The 22,431-nt window shown below is 40.7% G+C and overlaps 1 protein-coding gene across 7 annotated transcripts in view; it reads right to left on the bottom strand.

The window, feature by feature from the left end:
- Nucleotides 1-22,431, bottom strand: part of LOC124140854 (sodium- and chloride-dependent glycine transporter 2-like) — a 46,590-nt gene that overhangs the window by 12,256 nt on the left and 11,903 nt on the right. For 3 of the 7 annotated variants that reach the window (XM_048397612.1, XM_048397615.1, XM_048397614.1), the window contains exons 2-6: nucleotides 3,227-3,297; nucleotides 2,589-2,733; nucleotides 2,111-2,242; nucleotides 1,445-1,757; nucleotides 18-150 (exon numbers count right to left, since the gene is read on the bottom strand). In XM_048397612.1, the coding sequence (XP_048253569.1) occupies nucleotides 18-150; nucleotides 1,445-1,757; nucleotides 2,111-2,242; nucleotides 2,589-2,733; nucleotides 3,227-3,297 (794 nt within the window). Of the gene's footprint in view, nucleotides 1-17; nucleotides 151-1,444; nucleotides 2,327-2,537; nucleotides 2,734-3,226; nucleotides 3,298-3,648; nucleotides 4,095-7,880; nucleotides 9,682-22,431 lie in introns of those variants that run through there. The other 4 variants (XM_048397613.1, XM_046508647.2, XM_048397616.1 and 1 more) reach the window with 4 other exon arrangements.

The raw sequence follows: 22,431 nt of genomic DNA, 5'->3' as shown, positions 1-22,431 counted from the left end.
GAACAAATAGATGTCACCTTTCCAAGGGATTTGATTCCTTTCATGATACAAAGGAAGACAACAACATATGTGATAAACCAGCAGATCACGAGATGTGGTTGCATCGCGCCGAGGTCATCTATCCCTGTCGAAACACCTAGAGCCTTGTTCCTGGGGACGTTATGACACATAATGACAGCATACGTGTACAGACGTGATAAAGCATAGGCATTCAGTTTATATCATTAACGTTGAACACTTGCCAAATAGCTAATTTCCTTCCGCTGATTTACCTTCCTAAACTAGCTAAGAAGACCAGTGAAACCGTTTCCTCTGGTTCAAAGTTTTTAAACTTGTACCATGTGGTCCCGTGCTTATCCAGGTCAAAAGAGGAATGGGACATGTTTTCAGGTTTTAGAGTCAAGTCAAGTCAAACATTTTGGCCGATTACTTCCTCAGTTAAGATACTGGCATATGTGACAGTATTTCATATGTCCTTTGAACCAAGCTCTTTGATCAAACAAGTAATATTGTGATGCTTACATGTAATGGTCATATTTATGAAGCCTTGTCGGTGGGAACAACTATATATATCTCATGCAGGACAGCCAGACTCTGGATAACAGTTGACTGGGACAGAATGGATTTATTCCAATGTTTCTTTCAGTTTGTGCATTCCACCAATGATAACATCACGTACAGTCTTGACACACTCTGAAAGACGTTCGACTTCTCCTTTGGTGCGGGGCGGTCGGGTAGCCTAGTGGTTAAAGTGTTCGCTCGTCACGCCGAAGACCCGGGTTCGATTCCCGACATGAGTACAATGTGTGAAGCCCATTTCTGGTGTCCCCCTACGTGATATTGCTGGACTATTGCTAAAAGCGGCGTAAAAAAAACCATACTCACACACATATTTATTTTGCATGTGCTTCGACAATAAGGGTAATGATTTTAAAGTTGTGGTCCCAATTGGTAGGAGACTGCTCAATATGTCCATATTTGTGTAACTGACGAAGGTTGTTATTAAGAAGTCACCTGTGATTATATGACCAACAGGTTGATAGCAGTATGATGAGTCTTGGGAGCCAAAAATAGTTTGAATTTACATCATGAGCGTAATTGAACAACAAGTATGCACGTTTATTGGCACAAGGGGTTGTTCCAGTGAGTGCAAAAAAGGAGTGAATGAGCTGGGTTCAATGCTGCTTTAAACACTATCCCAGTTATACCATGACGGGTCAGCGAAACTTGAGAGTAAAGCAAAACATGATGCAGGTTTCTGACTTTTACAACTTTGGTGAAACCCACGAGCACCGGCATGGTGCTGACAGACCGAGAAACATAATCAAGGCGAACGGGGATTCGTACCCACGATCCTTAGTAAAAAAGAAAAAATGAGACGACTGAAGATTTGCTTTTGTTTAAAAGACAACTGGTTAATACATAGTAATAACAGAAAACTCACTGCCAGAACTCTTCCGTTGATGTATGACCAAAAACATTCGAAGCTTTTTGAGTTTTGTTAAACTTCGCATGGCCAATGCTCACAGTTGTATGTGGTGTAGTGACGTTTTCTTGAGTTGGTTTTATGTCAATTGAACTATTAACTCCATTGTCGCCTACAACCATACACAAAGGTGTGTTCCAGGGATTGCCACACGTGGTCCAGGGGAGGACGGCTGAGAAGGAGTTGTAGATGTAGTAGAGGGCCCAGGCAAACATCACGCTGTAGTACGGGACGATGATAGAGCTGACGGCTAGTATGCAAAATCCAAGACCTAGGCACACAGTTAATGCATCATTACTCATAGATAGTTTATTCTATTCATGTATATGGTACATAACGTGTATGCGATACTAAGGCCTACTAAAGAAAACCAGAAGACGGCTACCAACCAATGGAATATATACGCATCCTAAATAGAAACAGGCACAGAAATTTCAAAGACACATTCCTAAAACAGTTTGCATAGTAATAATAAGAAACTTACACCTTTGTCATGGAACCTGACACAGTTAATCACGCAGCGTGCAACAAGTGCTTGTGGTCTGCGAAGTTGCAGTGTATCCTGTACCGTCATAAGTGCTAATTCCAAGCAGATTGTTTACTTACATGTAGACTTGTCATTACCTGTCATGAGTGGACATATTGCCCAAATCTTAATTGGCCCTTTTGCAGAAAACTGTCCAAGAGAAACCTCCAGGATGAAGAGCGGGATTGCCAACACGGCTGTTGAGATGACATAGGGAATCAGGAACGCCCCTTCAAAGAAACAGTGATGCAACAGCTAATCCATCATTCAACAAGTTTCCTGGGTGTGGTTCCTAATGTGGTGCTTATCATTTTCTTGTAGTAGAGTTTTCCAAATTTAAAGAGATTAATTGACATTTCTCCATCGCCTTTGACACAATAATAAATTGCACATGAATTACGTGCTCATGTATCATAACAATCGTACAGTCGGAATCGTACAATCGTTTTCCTATGAATATAAAAAGGTTTTTGTCACTTCAATTTACACATCATTGTTCAATGATCATCACATACATGAAGACACCACGTTTACAATCACGAACAATCAATTTGATACGCAATACACTGTACCTACCGCCTCCATTCTTTTGACAGATATAGGGAAACCTCCAGAGGTTACCAAGACCCACAGAGTAACCAAGAACTGCAATAATACCCTGGAACTTGTTGGACCATTGTGGTTTCCTCAGATCCACGTTCTCTTGGTTTGAATTTTCAACCTGCATCAATTTGAAAATATTTCATTTATTTTTCCTGAACCACGTTACACTTGGCTCTCGTCCCCTCGATCGTGATCCATTTGGGATCAGACAACCGTAACGGAACCTTCAACATATTAGATGAGGAACCTAACAGAATTGGATAACCGTACAATATTGTGATCTGGGCCCGACAGTAATCCGACCAGAATCAAACGGTTGTGACAATGTCTGGTCGCCCATTGCGATGAAAATAATTCTTTTAATTATTGTCGAACTTAGCTACGTACACTATATTTCAAAACTAACATCCCCTCGATCGCAATACAGCCGGGGTCCGATTCTGATCCAGTCTCGAGGGGTACCATAAAAAATCAGGAAGTTGAAACTTTTTCAAGTCGCACTCCACAAACAATTTGTTCGATATGGAATAATAACCGAGTGGCGCGTTAGTTTAACTGGACAGCTCAACAATTAATGCTGTGAGTTAGATTTATTATCCGTATCGTCTTACCTTTTCATTTCCGACAAGTTCCGATAAACAAAGCTCTATTTCTTGTTCTGTCATAGTTATGTTGGATGTATCTGAATGCATACCGAATTAGTAAAATAATAATATACCTATAATGCATACACAAGGAAAAAGGTTAAGCACACCCTAATATATTTAATTATTGCTTGGTCCCAATATTTGAAAGTCATGAAAGATATAATTACGGGAAGAATCATGTTTTCTCGAGGTGATGTAATCAGTTATGTGTGACGAAAGCTCACGTGCCATGCATGATATGCCCGTGCAGCATGCTACCTTCGAATATCTCTAAAAGCAGTATATCCAAACGTTAATATTGCTTTCTTAAGCTCGTTTTTAAACAGTTATTCCATGACAAGATGGCAAATATTTGGCATGCATAACGCAGGAATGTCTTGTAATACCATTGGTCGGAATTTGGGGTATCATCACACTGTCGTAAGCCGTTTAGTCGAGAAACATGCTCAGCCCCGTGATGTACAGGACCGTCCCAGATCCGGAAGACCTCCTGTGACGACACATCGCCAAGACAGGGAGCTTCTTTGTCTCATAGGCCGAGAACCCTTTTTAGCAAGTACTCGTCTGAAACAGCTCTGGTTGCCCAATCGTCGTTTCAGCACCAGAACCGCCAGGAACCGGCTGAAAGCAGCAGGGCCGAGGGCTAGATGAGTCATAAAGCGTCCCTTGTTGAGATATCACTACAAAGCTGCTTGTTTAGCATGGTGTACTGCACGACAGAACTGGAATCAGAAAAAATTGGAGACGGATCCATTGGTCAGACGAAAGTCGCTTTCTGCTCCACGTCGCTGATGGCAGAACGAGAGTTTGGAGGCACCGGAACACGGTCTACACCCTGAGGAACATTAAACCGACTGTTGCATACGGCGGAAGCCCAGATTTGAACCCCCCTTGAACATGTTTGGGATATTCTGGGGCGTCGCATACAGGCACGAGATCCCCCTGTGCAATATTTACGCCAATTGGAACCAGCATTGCATCAGGAGTGGTTGTTGTTGACCCATCAACAGATCCAACGTCTGACTGGTTGTATGAGACGTAAGATCGTAAGTACTAAGCAAGTATGTTATTTGATGGTAAAGGTGCCCTTGGGTACAACGAAAAGCTAAGCATACATCGTTTCTGTGAATACAATTGAGCTTTTTATGCGTTTGTCAGATCTGATAATAAGACGTAAACGACAGTGGGTGAGTTTAACGCCGCTTAGAACACCTTTACAGTTATATCACCTTGATTTTGAGGAATGCCCCGAAGTGATGCACAGCTGGACCACCCGTGTGAACTGTATCCATTATTCTGAACAACAAAAGTTCCTGTGACATTGAATAAGATTTAATGCAAAGTTTTGTTTTTTACCAAATCTGAAACAATTTCGGTTTGCAACAGATAAAAGACTCCTGTAAGTGTTCAAATGGTTTAATTCGCCATACTGACTTCAGAAAATGCGTGATTTCATAAAAAAAACCCATGAAAATGTCAATTTACAAATCAATAGCGTGTGTGTCCACCTCTGGTTGCGATGCAAGCAACACATCTTCGTCTCATGGAATGGACCAGGCGTCGCCCAAAGTCCTGTGGGATATCTGTCCATATCTGCTGGAGCATGTTTCGAAGTTCCTGGAGTGTCTGTGGAACACGTGGTTGACGTCGAAGGCGCCGATCCATCTCATCCCACATGTGCTCGATTGGTGAGAGATCAGGGGAGCGAGCCGGCCAGGGGATGACATTCACGTTGTTTAGTTGAAGAGAATCCTGAACAAGTCGAGCAATATGAGGCCGGGCGTTGTCATGTTGAAAGGTAATGCCTGGGCCATGACGACGCAAAAACGGTAGAACAACAGGGCCGACGATCTCGTCGCGGTAGCGCTGTCGATTGAGATTTCCCATCTACCACTATCAGACGGGTCCTCTGTCTTGCTGTAATCTCACCCCACACTATAACGCTGCCGCCCCCCAACCGATCTTCTTCCATGACACAATGATTGACGTAACGTTCACCTCGACGTCGGTACACTCGAATCCGTCCATCGCTGTGGCTGAGGTGAAAACGAAACTCGTCAGTGAACAGAACTTGTCCCCATTGCATGTCGACGTGTCAAAATGGGACGTCTGGCGGGTCCTCTGGCGACAATCCCTGCACATCTGAGGCGACGACGTGCGGTTTGTGAAGGTATTTGTCGAAGGCCAGGGATGTTTCTTGCAGTCACTGTTGCTGGATGGAATCGATTTCGTAGTTGTGTTGTTCGAATCCATTTGTCTTGTCGATTATTGGTTACGCGTGCCCTGTCACTCCGAAGATGGTCTCTGACTGCTTTCGTCTGTTGCCAACGTTGCCATGAACACCAAATGGTGTTTCTGTTGACGTTAAATTGTCTTGCAACATCACGTTGACTCGATCCTGCTTCAAGCATACCAATGGCTCGCAGACGCTCATTTTCGGACAGGCGTGGCATTTCGTAATGTTGAATAATTGAGTAATTTTGTTGTTTTTCTGAGTGGTTGTTGTCAGCACGATGCTAAACAATGCATATAGAATCCTGTTAACGCACATGTTTTTATACCCATTCTTTGGTAGTGAAATACATGGGGCTTGCATAAAAGTCAACTTTTGCATGGAATGCATGCTTTTCTGTTGCAGTTGCGTTTTTGTGACTTGATTCCATACAATATTGAAAACCAAACTTTACTGAAAATACACTGAAATATTGGTGTCGCGGGAACTTTTGTTCTTGAGTATATTAGATCACCCCAAAATCACTCATAATCATCTGGGAATGGATTCATATCTTAAAAAATAGGAATGTATGTATAAGTATTATTGACATTTTTGCCATGAACCTAAGATATCAACTTACCTCCTACTTAAGTATGACCAGGAATATTGGTTCAATGTATGTGTTTGCGGTTCTGTTATTTAGTTACAATTAGCACTTTCCTTCAAAGTTTCACATAGCACTGTACTCAAGGCCGGCAGTGTAAAGTTTACAAAGGATTGCAAGACTTCTTACAGGTGTAGTGTTAGTTCATAACACTTATTTGTGCCTGACCAATTGTTGTCCACTTGGGTATCTATAAATTACTGCATGTCCTCTCCCTACCCCTGACTACAAGATTCTGTAGTGTGGGATGTTTGTGCAGCATCTGTCCCCATACATGCATTGGTGCTGTCTAAGAGCTGCCTTTATCTTTATCAAATATGACCTTTTTGCCTTGATTGTTATCTCTCAGAATTGCTGGCAAGATTCGATTCCAGTCTTGTATTGTGTTCAGTTACAGAATTTAAACCAAATTCATGCAGTCTAATATATTCCCCAGATCTGCCTTACGGAATCCAGATCTTGCTTCAAATGAATGAATTTTAGTAACAAACGCTCACACATTCAGTAGAGCATTACTTGGAATTGTTTGAAAGCCTAATTTGATTGAAATGATTGCAATGGACAAATGATACTGATATTGTGGACAAACATTTGACATTTTTTAAAGATTAAGTCATTTTGGCTGCCATCTTGGATTTTCTTTGCCACCAGTGGGTGCTGCATATTAGGTTTGAATTAAATACAACATTGTTGCAATTAACTTTGCATATATTACTAAAATTGACAAAACAATTTTGATATATTGACTATAAATTGACATCATAAGAGATTTTAACCATTTTGGTGGCCATCTTGGATTTTCTACAACCAGGTGGCGCTGCTGAAGTGGATCCATATCAATATCCATAAATGTTCGGAATGGTTCAATGTATATGTGTGCCTAGCTATAGTTTGGTGCTTTTAACCCAAAGTGCACAATTTTGACAAAAAAATTCTATCTAATTTAGAGAAATGAAATTTCACACACTGATATTACTGATTATGATTTTAAATGAGTCCGAAAATTTGGTCATTTCGTCACTTGTCGCGTGGAGTGTTTAACAAATAATTATGATGTTAATTGCAATATGCAGTCAGTTTTCAATTGGGTCAAGTTTCTTGTGGTGATTGTGGATTCACTGTTCGGTATGGCACTACTGCACATGCATATATAGAGGATTATTATTCGAGCATGTGTATCACACTGATTTCACTAAACGAGTGTCAGCATTCTTGTTTTGAAAAGAATCAGACATGAATTCACACACGAGTTTCATATTAATAATGAGAGTGTAATGATTTTTTTTATTTCCCATTATGTCTTAATCCTTTTTTTTTGTCATTATGTCTCAATCCTCCAGAAAACTGCACTGATCACCACCGCCGTCCTAGAAAACCAAAATTGTCTAACGACGTCAACAATCTTCAGCTATGACACCGTTTCTTGTGTGAAGTCATTCCGACCTTATGATGTCAACAATACCGTCCGGATGTAACAAATACACTAGTGTGTGTGAAGGGGTATTTGCACTGGTGCACATACGATTTTCATGAAGCTGATTATTTCTAACCCTATGTGTAATGCAGATCATCTACACAAAAAGCATCATTAAAAAGAATGCGATGAAGGTAACGTACCAGCAGCGGATCAGCATTGGACATACCTACATGTAAACTCACCAATCGGCGACTTTGTAAAGACATGTAACAGAAATTAGACATCCTCCAGAAGAGGGCTAAGGAAGAAACACCACACTTACCTATTCTCCGCAATGATGAATATACCAGAGAGTCCAGAAATGTACTGATGAAGGAGCACTGATGAAGCTATGAATGGTAGTTGTGAACAAGCACATGTGTGTCGTTTACAATTAGCATGAATCACTTGGTTCAGTCAGGCAAGAAACAGTTTGGGATTGGTTTTTTTAGCAGAATGTTATGATAAATGGAAATCAGCATGATTATCAGGCTTGCTTTAATAAAAAAGTACATCTTTATGCAAGAATTATTTCCCCCACATTCCTTAGGGACGGTCCGTAAACAAAGTTATTAAAGAAGGCGTCATAATGTAATGAAACGAGTTTCATGTAAGGATATATTTTCTATGATTACACAAAGGGTTAGTCAAATACCTTTATAAGGATAAGAAGGGGCCAAACGTACACCAAAACATGTGCCTATACAGAGACTCGAGTTCACAAAGGTCTCATTCCCACGATCTCTGATGTAAGCTCTCCGAGTGACGACGTATTCAAAATGAATGAAGCGAGTCCGACATCGCAGGGGTTATTTATTTACACCCGGTGACGATCCTTCAGTGAGACTTACAAGCTGAGAATGTGAGAAAATACATGAATACAACCAACTATGTGTACGTCCCCTATGCAGCAAACTGAAAATAGCTTTCCATTTGACACTGACTGCACACTATGAATAGTATAATAACGCAGGAAATTTGCACATTTGCACATTGTCATTTTTTGATAGGATTGCATACAAGGCAATATATGGTGTGGGCATGTTGGATTTTGAGGTGAATATACACAAGCATTAATTCGTTACATCCTTCATTAGAGTGTGGATGTGAAACTGAATAGTAAATTATATTCATGGATATAACATCCGTGTACAGCAACAAAGACGGTCTCTTAAAACAAAACCATTTCTTTTCTTGTCCCACTATTTTTCCTTTCAGTCCAAATCTTGAACATGACCTTCAAGAAATTAAGTACATGCATTTGATTCAGAATTTTCCCTTTTGTTTTCTTTGACTTTACTTTAATTTGGTTCAGAATTGATGTTTGACGTTTTGACTTCGATTGCCCTTTAATGTAATTTCAATCAAAGTTCTATCCAGGATATATCTTTCCTTGTTTCAGTTAGTTTGACTTTGAACTGGTTTTTCATTAGATGATTTTATATATTCCCCCTTCTCTGGTTCATTGTCTTTGGAAACTGATGGAGTTCCTCCATTGTAAGTGCAGCGGTAAATCACAGATTTGATTATAGAATGACCTAACAAATTATACAACAGATCATGAGATAGAAAAGGGGTCGGAATCGGCAGAAAACTCAAGATCTTCGGGGCCAACATCAGGAATTTCCGTTTGTGAGCCCATGTCTTGGTCATCAGAGACAACTGCATCGGGTAATTGAGGGAGAACAATACGAACGTTCATTTGAAATTTCGGGTCTGCTACTGTTGGAACTGAGCGTTCATACTCAGACGCCTGACGAGTGTAGGCAGCTAGTTCACCACATTCACGGCGCATATATCACACAGTGTCGGTAGGATGAGACAAAAGCCCATTTATCCGTTTGCCGTTCGGCATTTAATATATAGCATTTACACGGGAACAAAGCCACACCCAGTTAGGAGTTTTTTTGCGCTTCTTTTAGCAATGTTCCAGTATATCTAATGCTAGCTCCCGTAAAAAGGACGTAATCAAAATGAATGACGCGAGTCCGACATATTCATCATCTGGTGAACGTCCGTACGTATTTCGTTTCCGGGACATAACTTGAAAACCGTGAAAGATTTTGGTACATGTATTAACCAGGGTCTGAAGTGGTGCCTTTTGCTATTTTAGGAGTCGGGGGATTTGTCATCTTCTGATGACTCTTGTTTCATACAGGCAAACTGCTTTAAAAGTACACCTTATCGTGTGGAGTATCTTTGGTACAATCGATCATGTCAAACAGATCATGATCAGTATACATAAATGTTCAATATGATTATTCTGGTTTCAAACTGCTACTTTTTTTGTAACATTGATGTGTAAATTAATTCATTCATTTCTCTCAAAATATTCATTACGCAACTTAGTTGATTGAAACACTGTACCAAACAATGTATGTGTTCTTAATTGAATAAATAAAAACCGCTACACATCGCTTATCGAAATAAATTGTGTTCGCATAGCAGAGAAACAAAAAGTAACGCGAATGAATATTATTATCGCCATGTCATTTCGGTGGAGCTTTTTTCAAGGTCAGAAATGTTGGTAACAAAATAGATGTATTATGTAAACTCGCTCTGAAAGTAACACCTTAAGAAGCATGACGGGGCTGCACAGTATTTAATACTCCGACAATACTACAACAAGAATAGTATGTTTCGTTTTCTGTGAGCTTACATTACAGTGTGTATGTAGTAGTAGTAGTAGTAGTAGTAGTAGTAGTAGTAGTAGTAGTGTGAACCTTAATGGCATATGTTTTAGAAAAGCCTTGGTCATCTTCATTTTGGAATGGATAAATTGGCCTGAAACGTTTGTCCAGCACAATAATGGAATTTGGATTTCTTCATGGCGTACAAACAAAATGTTTGTTTTATTTGAAAAATATATATCTCACAAATAGGCATCTAGAATTTGAAACACTGTAATCACGTTTGGGCATATAATGGGATTCTGGCGTAATTATGATAGTTGGAAATGTAATCATGGAAAGTAATAATCATGGCAAATTGAATAATAATTATACATCTTTTTCCAAAAAATAAATCGTAAATGAGGAATATTCCAGATACAGTGTACAACTTCGAACTGTGTATAAATGCCAATCTTATATTTCTGTTGATTTCATTTATTATTAATATTGATTTATTTCTGATGATTATTGAAAGAGTTTTGTCGCTTTCATTTCATTTGCCACCATCGTGACACAATTTCGCAATTTTTTACCATGTTGTGAAAAGAACTTATCGTTAATTTATAAGTATTACTAGTTCCTTGGCACTGTTTTCATTGTCGTAATGTACTGGATTGTGGTGATGGATGGCCCAGTCGTCCGAGGCGGCGCAATTAGCTGTGCAGAGTTGCTTCTTTTGGGCACGCCAGAAATCTCTGATCGAGGGTTCAAATCCCGCTTCACCCCAATAATGTATCTATGTTTGTCAGCACCAGATCCGTGCTGGCGGATTTAACCAAAGTAAGATATTTTTATTTTAGGACAATGCTTTTGCAGAAGTAGATGCTGCACGACTGCAAGAAAAACACACAAAGATTTGAGTTGGATGTAAGGCCACAGGTTTATATACAGAAAAGTACAAGGACTGGAGAACACTCCTGGGCCTGGAAACGCTAAACACGGCTGACTGTCAATCCGAAGGTGCCTGGACAGAACAGTAAACGCGGCTCCGAGGGTAATCCACACTGAGCCAAATGATGGGTCCCACAGGGAAAAGCGCATAGGGGGCCTGCTGTAGGCTCTACAACCACCATTATACAATATGACCAAAATCACTACTCCCAGCCCAAAAGTGTTCCGTCACGAGATGTGTCTATACACATCTCCTCCAATACTTGTACTGTGATTACTGTTATGGTGTAAGAGATTAATTAGCCAAAAATACCTTACTTTTTACTTCAGTATCTGCCATGAAGTGCTGAAACGCATTTCCCACTTCACAAAGATGTAATTATTCATAAATATCAAATTACCTGAAGTTATTGATTGTGCATTCAAAGTTTAGAGTCTAATGTAAGTTGAGTACGCCTTTGACTTCCATCAACCCCACAACTGTATTGTCTTCGATGACACGCCCATGTCTGCGGCAGTAGTGGCTGCTCCAATACGGAACGTGTGTGATTTGAACTTACATGGGTCGAGTCCCCTATATCTGATGCATTGGAAACCATAGCTGCAAACTGGTATCTTGTTAAAGGTTGACAGTTCCTATGGTCAAACAGAAAAGCTGGACGAAGTGCAAGGTATTGCTTCAATGCTCTTAGTGGGCATTTTTCACTTGCATTCCCTTAGATGTGGAGAGTGCAACCCCTTGCTAACTGATCTGTCTTTGACGATCTCACGGTTACTTCTAAAAATGTCCTCTGGACTGTGACATCTGAAATCCCAAGAGGTCATTCCAAATGAAGATGGTCAGCGTAAACCAACTCTCAAACTCTCATGAAACCGAAAAAGGCCCTGAAAAAATGCAGTTGCAAACAAAATAGCTTCATAAGGAGAACTGCCAAGAGCATTAAGAGCTTGGGGGATCTTAATCAATATGGAATACATGATTGGAGCCCTGCCGTCCCTATGACCCTTGAGTCGTTTGGAGCCTTCCAACATCTTTCGGACGATAAAATTGCTTGTGGTTCTTGCAATCCTGTGAGCTTATGTTGGTTGCTTATCGCTGATAGGTGCTGACACTGTCGAGTGGGCCAAACCTTGTAGGGAAAAAAATGCAATATATGTTGTAAGTTGTCCTGACGGTGCCGGCCAAAGATAAGGAAAGTTGAACTGTTGTCGAAAGCGTGAAAAACTGGTCAGTGCTCCCTGGTAAGCCTTCCTCGTGTTGTGTAAAATAGCTGCCACTAGTAATCGGTTTACTACTCTTCCACAATCTTCCAAACTGTGTCTGGTATAAGAGTTGCCGCCAAATCTGCATCTAGAGCCAGCTGCCGGAATTTCTCTAACTGAAAACGTGAAATTGCACCAGCAGGGTTCCCCCCCCCCCCCCTCAATGTACTCGCCTCTAATTGTGATATTCGACTCCAAACAACACAAGACAAGGTGCCTAACCAAAGACATAATTGGATCTGATCTTGAGGTCATCTTGTTAATGATTTCGACTACTGCCTCTTTGTCAGACTGGAATGTGACCCTTTTCCGTAGTAACTCAGGACCCCATATCGCAATTGCAACTACGATGGGAAAATACTCAAGGAAGGTAATATTAGTCATCAAACCCTGCTGTAGCCAATGATTCTGCCAAGCTCCACAGGTCCCTCGTCCGGCAAAATAAATACCAAAACCTTTGCCTTGTCCACCAACACTGTCAGTATAAAACTCCAGATCAGCATTTGAAGCCCAAAACCTTGATCCCATTATGGAAATTCTTTGGACTCCTTCAAAAATCTCTGCCAAGGTTACTCTTCATGTTCTTTGTCAATCTTATGTGGTGGTTGTGAGGCTTCCGACCACATGTTGCATTAATCATTCATCGTAGGAAGCATCTGCCTGATGGAACTACGTTGCACAGGAAATTAAGCATGCTTTTTTTCGTTGCCGAATCTTTGTGCTGAAGCCTATATAATAAAAGTTGAAAATCTTTCAACAAAGAGCAACTTGCTGAATGATATAATCCATTGATAAACATTTGTTTTCAAAAGTAAAACCTAATAACCTAAAGTCTCCTGGCCAGAGCATTAAGCAAAAAGCACTCTTTACACTTTTAACTGCCTGGTCAAATGTAGAGTACTGAACTGAAGAAAAACTTTCATAAAAAAAATCATTTACGCTCTGGCCTTCTGGAAAAGATAGGTGGTGTATTAATCTATAATCTCCTGGAGCGCTCTTAGGGACCAAACCGAGCGGTGAAACCTTAGAATGTGGTAGAGGAGGGAAGTCAAATGGGCCTGTTATTCTACCTAAATCCAACTCTTTTTGGATTTTTAAGTGTGACATAAGTTGATTATTTTTAACTGATTTGAGATTTCCTGCCATAGAACCTACCACTGGACTATCATATCCTAGCTTGAAGCCATATTTTAAACCATTAACGAGAAACTGAGCATGAGCCTGATCCAGAAAATGCTTTGCCATACGTTCCAGCACCTGTGTCGTGATTGGTGTTCGACCCTGCTTGTATAACTCTGGAAGGAGTGCTGGCTGATGTACATCTGCAGGCTGGATGGGCATCGCTTCCACATGCGGAACAACTTTGTCGGCACTTGCACTTTTGTCTAAAGCACTTGCTCTGATTGAAGTTGTTACATGTGTTGCTTGCCGGTCGTTGTAATTTGCCCTGAAATGTGCTGACGTGTCATTTTTGAAATCCAGAAAACTGACCTGTTGATGGTAAGGTGTCTGTACAAACAATTCCACATTCAATTTGCCCCATGGTAGAGACTGGTCACGAGCCTGGCGAAGACGATATTGTTCATCATAGGTTCTCCATCCCAAACCAGTATGATTTGGTTGGTTGGTTGGTTGGTTGTTTAACGCCGCACTCAGCAATATTCCAGCTATATGACGGCGGTCTGTAAAAAAATCGAGACTGGACCAGACAATCCAGTGATTGATATCACGAGCATCGATCCACGCAATTAGGATCGATGACATGCATCAACCAAGTCAGCGAGCCTGACCACCCGATCACGTTAGTCGCCTTTTACGACCAGCATAGTCACCTTTTACGGCAAGCATGGGTTGCAGTATTCATGGTTTTCAGTAAATCTTGAACCATGCCCATCCTGCGCTAGACATAAATACTCATGTAAGTTGTGAAAGCAGTTGTCCAATCGGCATGTTCTCAATCCTCTTGCCTTGAGATTTGGGCCTCAACTCCAGCTGTCCTTCGGTACTGATGAATTCTGCCGAAGTTATCATATAATCCATCAAGTCTCTGTCTGGTTTAAGCAACCGTGCGAAATTGATGTACTCACCATTCAATATTCGCACGTGCATGATTCCCGTGCAACCTTTCGAGGTGAGTTGATTGGTCCAACTGTGTCATATGGCCCTTTGACGCAGGGGTAGCATTATGCAGATGACTGTTACAATGAATGCTCGTTCCACCCGTGACGAACAGGTCTGATTGTTGATGAAATATAGTGATAGCTAAATAGACAGATTTTGTATTCATGCACCGATTGTCTTTAAATGTAATATCCAGTTATGTATGACTGTTTAATAATCTCATACCAACTTTGACTTGAATAGGTCAAATAGTTGTTCAGTTGTTGTAGTAAACGTCGGCGCCTTAAATTAACTTCCAGACTATACACGTGGGTAACATTAACAGTCCATATCGCCGCGTAACAGGGGCAGCATGACGAATATAAGGAAGAGTTGGGGGTCTGTGAGAGCAGGACGAAAACAGGCGAGGCTTGACAGTGACCGGGGACCTTAGACAACTGAGCAGGCCGCCGCCGTAGACATCCAGTGCCAGCCGTCCGCCCCCGTCTAAGATGGCGCCATATCGGGTGAGGTTATTCGTAACATAATTTCAATTACTCCCCCTGAAACCCTAGGAATGTCTCACACTCAGTTAGGCCCATCTTACAACCCTCAGGACGTTCCTATATCTTTCGAAAGCATGGTAGGTACCAGTCGCTCTTTCGTCCCGGGCTCGTCAAACGACACGTCCAATGCAGCACATGTATGTTACACTCCCCCGTCTATGGCGACATCCACACAGCACACTGTCTCCGATATCAGTCAAATGTGTATTCCACTAGCTGGGGATGATTTGGGGGATATTGTCCCACATCATATTAAAGAAACGATTTGGAATCATGAGTATATGGATTTGGCCATATTGCTCAAAACAACTAAGTTGTCATCATATTCTGATAGAGGTTTAGTAGGTGTAATGGGCCTAAATAACAGAGGCAATCTGAAGTACGTGGATATCATTCGCACAGCATATCACTGGCTAAAGGGGCTGGAAACACTATGATCAGCAATTTAGACTGCGCTGTCGCGTTACTCACTGAAACCTTGGCCTAAAATTAACCGGGAATTATGGTTGTTATTCACAATCGTACAACCCAGGCACGACATATGAATGGCATTCAGCTTACAAACCACGATCTTCTGCCATGTTGCACACACCTGCATTTGGCACACGTCAAACTGGTACATGCTTTGACTTCAATAGTACACAGTGCACACATCGATTTTGCAAGTATGGTCATATCTGTACACTTTGCAGCAAGCTTCATACAGCTAAGGTTTAAGTCACAAATGTCAAAGCAAGCAAAAAACAAATCCCCAAACTGACTGAACCAGTAACTATCCAAGATAAAGGGACTTCTCCAATAAATTTGCAAGTGTTAAAGTCGTATTGATCAGAATATACTATGTATAAGGAGGCATCCTACCTGTTGCAAGGTTCCAATGCTGGATTAAGCTTAGGCTATACTGGAGTTAACACACCTTGTCCTGCAAAATCTAAAATCTGCTTACCATTATCAACAACTTGTTCAACAGAAAGTAGACCAAGAGATATGTTTAGGTAGGATGGCAGGACCCTACGTTAAAGCCCCACTGCAAGAATTTAGAATATCTCCCATAGGACTGGTTCCAAAAAGAATCCCAGGCGAGTTCAGACTTATTCACCACTCATCATATCCAGAAGGTTCATCCATAAATGACAATATTGATGACAATGTTGCCTCTGTCACATACACCCGCTTTGATAATGCGATCACCTTGGTACAGGATTTGGGCAAAAAAGTACTTTGGGCCAAGGCAGATATAAAAAGTGCATCTAGGCCTTGCCAAATAAGGAAAGAAGATTTTAATTTGCTTGGTTTTTCAATTTCAAGGTAGTTATTACTTTGATATGTGCCTTCCAATGGGCTGTACAATCAGTTGTTCTGTATTTGAAAAGTTTTCAACATTTTTGCAATGGGCCACACAACGCACGCACCCATAAGCAGAGGTTTTGCATTACCTAGATGATTTTCTCTTTGGGGGATCAGGCAATACAATACAGCGTCAGACCCGTGGAGATCCAGGGTAGAATAGGTCTTCAGCAACCCATGCTTGCCGTAAAAGGTGACTATGCTTGTCGTAAGAGGCGAGTAACGGGATCGGGTGGTCAGGCTCGCTGACTTGGTTGATGCATGACATCGTATTCCAGTTGCGTGGATCGATGTTCATGATGTCAATCACTGGATTGCCTGGTCCAGACTCGATTATTTACAGACCACTGTCATATAGCTGGAATATTGCTGGAAGCAAGAATCCCTGCTGAGAATCATACAATGTCAGCAAGCAATATCAGATTTACTTAGGCAAAACAAAGTCCTACTTAAACAAATACAATCACTACTGGGTTTACTGAATTTTAACTGCAGGGCCATTCCAATAGGCCGTCCTTTCTCTAGCAGGCTAAATGATTATACTCGACATGCAAAAAAAAAACAATCATCATATTCGCTTGATGCAAGGAGTCAAGGATTTACAAGTGTGGCAGGAATTCCTGCATCAGCACAACGGAGTCTGTTTCTGGATAAAGAATGGCAATCAAATACAGAGCTTCACCTTTATACGGATAGCGCTGGAGGTGAGGGTAGAGGTTTCGGCCTATATTTTGGGTATCAGTGGTCCTATGGTGTTTTCACTCCGAGTGGAGAAAAGCTGGTTTTACAAAGGACATAACCTTTTTCGGAGTTCTTTCCAATTCTGGTAGCAGTACAGCTGTGGGCAAATCAGCTTGTAAACAAGAAAATTATGTTTCATTCAGACAACCAATCATTTGTGATGATTCTGAATAAATTGACATCTAAGTCTGCACGTGTCATGGATCTTGTTAGTTCTGTTATGCTTCACTGTTTACAGCGCAACATCTTAGTAAGGGGACAATATATCCCAGGTAGTAAGAATGTCATCGCAGATGCTATCTCTCGTTTTCAGTTTCATCGCGTACCACAGCTGGCTCCCAATCTCGATCTGCGACCAACAGACATACCAAGCAAACACTGGGACAACTGGAAACTGACGCTTTCAGGCTACTAGAGCTTTCACAAGCTGACAACACTAAGAAAGCCTATACAGTTGCTTTGCATTCCTTTGCCAGGTTTAGATCAACTTACAACATACCAGAACTATGGCCAGCCCCTTACACTTAGAACACTTACAACAATATATCTCATATTTATCTCTACACAACAGAGCTCATTCAACTGCATCACTACATATGGCAGCAATCTGCTGGTATCACAAAGTTGTGAAGCTTGCAGACACCACTGATCACTTCATACTTAAAAAAATGTTGCTCGGCATGCGCAGTGGCAAAGGCAAACCAGATTCTCGTGCTCCGATAACTTTGGACATACTGCATAAGTTAAGCACAGCATTAAACCATGTTTGCATCTAATATAATGAAACTCTCGTTTTCATTATATGTTCTCTCTGGCTCTCTTTGCATGTCTACAGATTGGTGAACTCATTTGCCTAAACGGGGTTGCGGGTTTACTTTTAATGGATATAAAGACACAAGCACAACAGGTTGAGCTAAATATTAGGCACTCCAAGACTGATCAAACAGGCAGGCAAACGCAGCTCATAGTTGGATCTCATTCTAAATATGAAATATGCCAAGTACAAGCTATTTCTTCCTATTTGGCAATCCGGCCACCCACGCCTCCATCTCATCCTCTGTTCATTCACATCAACCATTCTCCAGTTACAAGAGCACAGTTTTCAGCTTTACTACTCAAGGCTCTCAAGTTCAGTCAACTACAAGAAGCTGCATTTAAATCTCATTCCTTCCGAATAGGGGCAGCAACAATGGCAGCCATGCAAGGCGTACCACAGGAAACAATAAAGCTGTGGGGCAGATGGAAGTCAGATTCATTTAGGCGCTATATCAGAATCGATCTGATTACTTCAATTTATGTAGCAATGCAATGTTATGTGCTAAAACCTCTTTCAAAGTTTCAGATATTTGGATTGTGGGATCATTTTACATTTATTGGGCACACAAGAGTTTGTTCAAGTTGGGGTTTAGAGAAACCTAGGTTTGGGCCCTGATTCTTGCATTTCCTGGCTGGGGAAGAGGGGACTCCATTGGCCAGAGTTGCTGCCATGTAGCTCAATCACTACCATCCTCAAGGTACTATCCTACTACATGTTGGCTCAAATGACCTATAGGCCTTTAGGGTAAAGAGATGTGTAATCTCATGGATGCAGATATGGATGAACTACATAAAATCCTGCCAAAACTCGCATCATCTGGTCAGAAATGTTGCCGCGCAGGAGATGGGATGGAGCTGACTCGCCAGTGGGAATTGATGGAAAACGAAAACGAGTTAACCGGTTCATGACTCGCAAAATCTGTCAAATGGGAGGTGCTAGAATCAAGCAGCAGATCAAGGCAAAGGATGCATGCCTGTATTTTGATGATGACATTTATCTGTCTGAGTTAGGTTCTGCCTTTTTTATTGATGCCATTCAGGAGGCTCTGCAATAGCCAACTTCGGAACAATTTGGTGGCGGTGATCGCATACGGGATCAGTGGCGGGATCCTGGGGGAAATCTGTGCTGGGGGCATTGTTTGTTGATGAGTTACCCTCACAAGCATCCCTTTGCTATGTGTTGATGGCTATGGTTTGGGGTTGGTCCAGCGGCCTGCTGGATGGGATGTTCCGACGGCTTGTCGGTTATTCGCTTGATTTAGCACAGTGGCTTGCCGGGTGTTAGTCGACGGCTTGTCGACAGGGGCAGGGAGGTGAGTTGCTCATCGATGGTTACCCTCGTGGGTTATCTCCCCTGGGTTTTCAGCTGCTCGGGTGTTTCATAATGTTTATAGGTTATTATTTGTGATATGTATCTCCCCCAGGGTACCACCACCAATACTGATTAAACTGCGCCCATGTTTTGCCACAAGTGTTTTGTTTTGTTTTCATGTTTGATGTTTTAAATTGTTTGGTTTTTATGAATGGATATCACAATAGTTCTTGTGATAATGATACCTGCAAAACTTCGGGTTTTCCTTCCACGTTAATCTCACACGCCGCGATATGAAGGATATTTTTAAACGAATAGATTACAGTGGTAAAAATTAAAAATGATTGTCCAAATTATGGTGTTAATAGTGAAAATAAATAGATTGTTTGACGGTACTCGGTGAATAGTTTCGTGCAAACAGCTCGAGGAAAGAAGAATTTTCTAAACACACACACACACACACACACACACACACACACACACACACACACACACACACACACACACACACCATATGATATGTTAATTATAACTACGTCTGCTGTGTACACATGTAGAGATTCTGCATCTAAAAAGTAACGAAAAACGTTCAAAGGGAAAAACAACGATGAAAAAAGCACCTGTTCTGAGTGAGAGTTCCTGAAGCTACTCACCTGCGTTATACTTGGACAGACAGTGGGTTACTTGTACGAAGCGTAGAAATGCATGTCTGTGTCAAATTTAACTGACATCTATGGATGCCCAGTCCACACTAAATAATATCTAAATACGTTGAAACTGTGATCAAGATAAATAATATTTTTGATGGCATATTTATCATTAATGCTTAGTTTACAAGTATCATTTTTGTAAAATTACAATATTTGACGAATGATATTAAGGTAGAATTATAAATTATCAGGCACAAATTCTGAACTGATTACAAGTATCTGAAAAGTATAAACACTTAATGGAGTGAGAGTCAGTTGTTATACATGATGAGTTGAAATAGAATATTTTGAAATGAAATATTTGTTATAGTTCAGTGCCTGGACAATTCTAAAATTAGAAGCGCCAAAAATATTATGAAAGTTCTCTCCAATCAAATACTGTACCAGGAAGGCAAACGTCCAAACAGTATATTGTTGACCAAATGAGAATCTACTCACATCACCACCAAGTTCTATTAATAAATATCAATAACTTTGGCGACACTGACAATAGGTAATTCAAAGAGACATATACATATCACATATTTTCAATGTATAACTGTAATTACTTCAATGACTTGCCTAACATTTATCACATTGCAACGGTAATTATTAAAAACGTTAATGTTTTATCAATATCAGGGGTAAATGTATGTGCTAAAATAGATTTAAAGTGTGTCCTGTTATGAACTTATCGTTTCCCACGTTTTCCCACGCAAATAAAAGTGACAAGACCCTTTTCCATATTCAGAAGATATGCTATCCTGACAGTAGAACGACATAATGTCGGAATAGTTATGTGCACAAAAGAACTTAACCTTGCAAGGGTTGCTCCAGTTTCGTTTGTGATGGCCCCTTCTATATGTTTATGAATGAGATGTACTGTGTTAATTAATTGTCTATACAAACTTCCATGACAGATTTTTTGAAACGTGTTTGTCTTGAATAAAGATTGAGTGGATGTATCTGTTTGCTCTGTCATCTGTCATGAGTTGCATAATTGAAGGGAAGTAACTCTTCCACTAAGAAGCTGGTTTAAGTTATACGGAAATTCGTTTATACGGACGAATTGTGAAATGACGAAAGTGTCCGTATAAACGAGGCACAACTGTAATTGTCGTTAGGGGTAGTGGAGTAGCCAAGTGGACAAAGCGGGGTACATAGTGTGAAACGTGTTCCTGTCCCGCCGTCATATTGCTAAAGGCGTCTTAAAACCACGCTTCTACACTCGTTGCAATTGATCGTTGTTTAATCAAGAGACAAACCCTTTCCATATTCATGAGAAATCTCTACCCAAAACAGAGTCGATTGTACGATTCCGACTATATCATGAGAAGGTGTTTATAAATCACTATTAATAGTGATGGTACCAGGAGTTCAAGTACGATTTACGCATTGTGTGCAATTTCTTTCATTTTGGGGCTTTTCCCCGGTTTGAGATACAGCATAAGATGAAACAATGATGAATACATGCGTTCCATAAAATGATGTAATGTTGTACATATCTGCAGATTTGTACTATGACGAGAGGCACGGCTGGTCAAGTCGTCTAAGCCGACGGCCTAACATTGTCAGTATAAGTAATAATTACCAGAATGCAATTCACAAAAAGACAGATTTTAAGCCTGTGTTTCTTGACAAGACGTGAGTGGATGTTTCTTATACAGATAACTGCCAGTGGATGTCTAGAACGGGTATCTGGGAGTCAGGAGTTGCCTGTGAGTGCGAGAGGCAAATTTCTACGTGCAAGAGACTGTCACGGAGTGACTTAATAGAACTCTGTTTGGACAACGTATTATCTTTTAAGAATTATAGTTTCTGAATTATTTCCCTTTTGTACAGTGTTGATGTACAAAATTGGTTAATATATTAATTTCTGCCCTGTAATTTATAATTTCAAATTTTTGATATAAAGATAATGCCAATTTTACTTGATGGATCAGAAATATGGGGTTATGGAAAATATGAGTGTGTAGAATAAGTTCATCTTTATGCGTGTAAACGTGTAATTGGGGTTCGATCCTCCATCCCAAATGGTATTGTACTTGGGGAATGTGGCAGATACCCATTGTATATATTTTCGCTTAAGCGCTCTATAAATTATTGGGTAAAACTAACGACATCCACGCGATACCCAGTAAAAGCCTACAACATGCTATTCTATCTCGATCAATATGCCAGTCACGCAAGCAATAAAAATAATTGGGCAATAATTATCAAAATCACACTTTGACATAAATTTGGGCCCAATGAAGATTACTATTATTTGTAAACGTGCATTTTTTCCATCTAAGTTGTGATTACACAAGTTTGAAGCTAACACAGTATAATAGTACGTTTTGTGCCTTTGGGTCAACTATAATAGAGCGCCCGATGTCGCAAAGTCTATCCAGGAGCTACGAATGCCAAGATAATGCTACGCCGTGGCGGTCAGTGC

Source organism: Haliotis rufescens, unplaced genomic scaffold (genome assembly GCF_023055435.1).
Source record: "Haliotis rufescens isolate VD_foot unplaced genomic scaffold, xgHalRufe1.0.p SCAF_17, whole genome shotgun sequence".
NCBI classification, from domain to species: domain Eukaryota; kingdom Metazoa; phylum Mollusca; class Gastropoda; order Lepetellida; family Haliotidae; genus Haliotis; species Haliotis rufescens.
The sequence above is the reverse complement of the archived record's forward strand: the minus strand, read 5'-3'. Positions and strand labels throughout refer to the sequence as shown.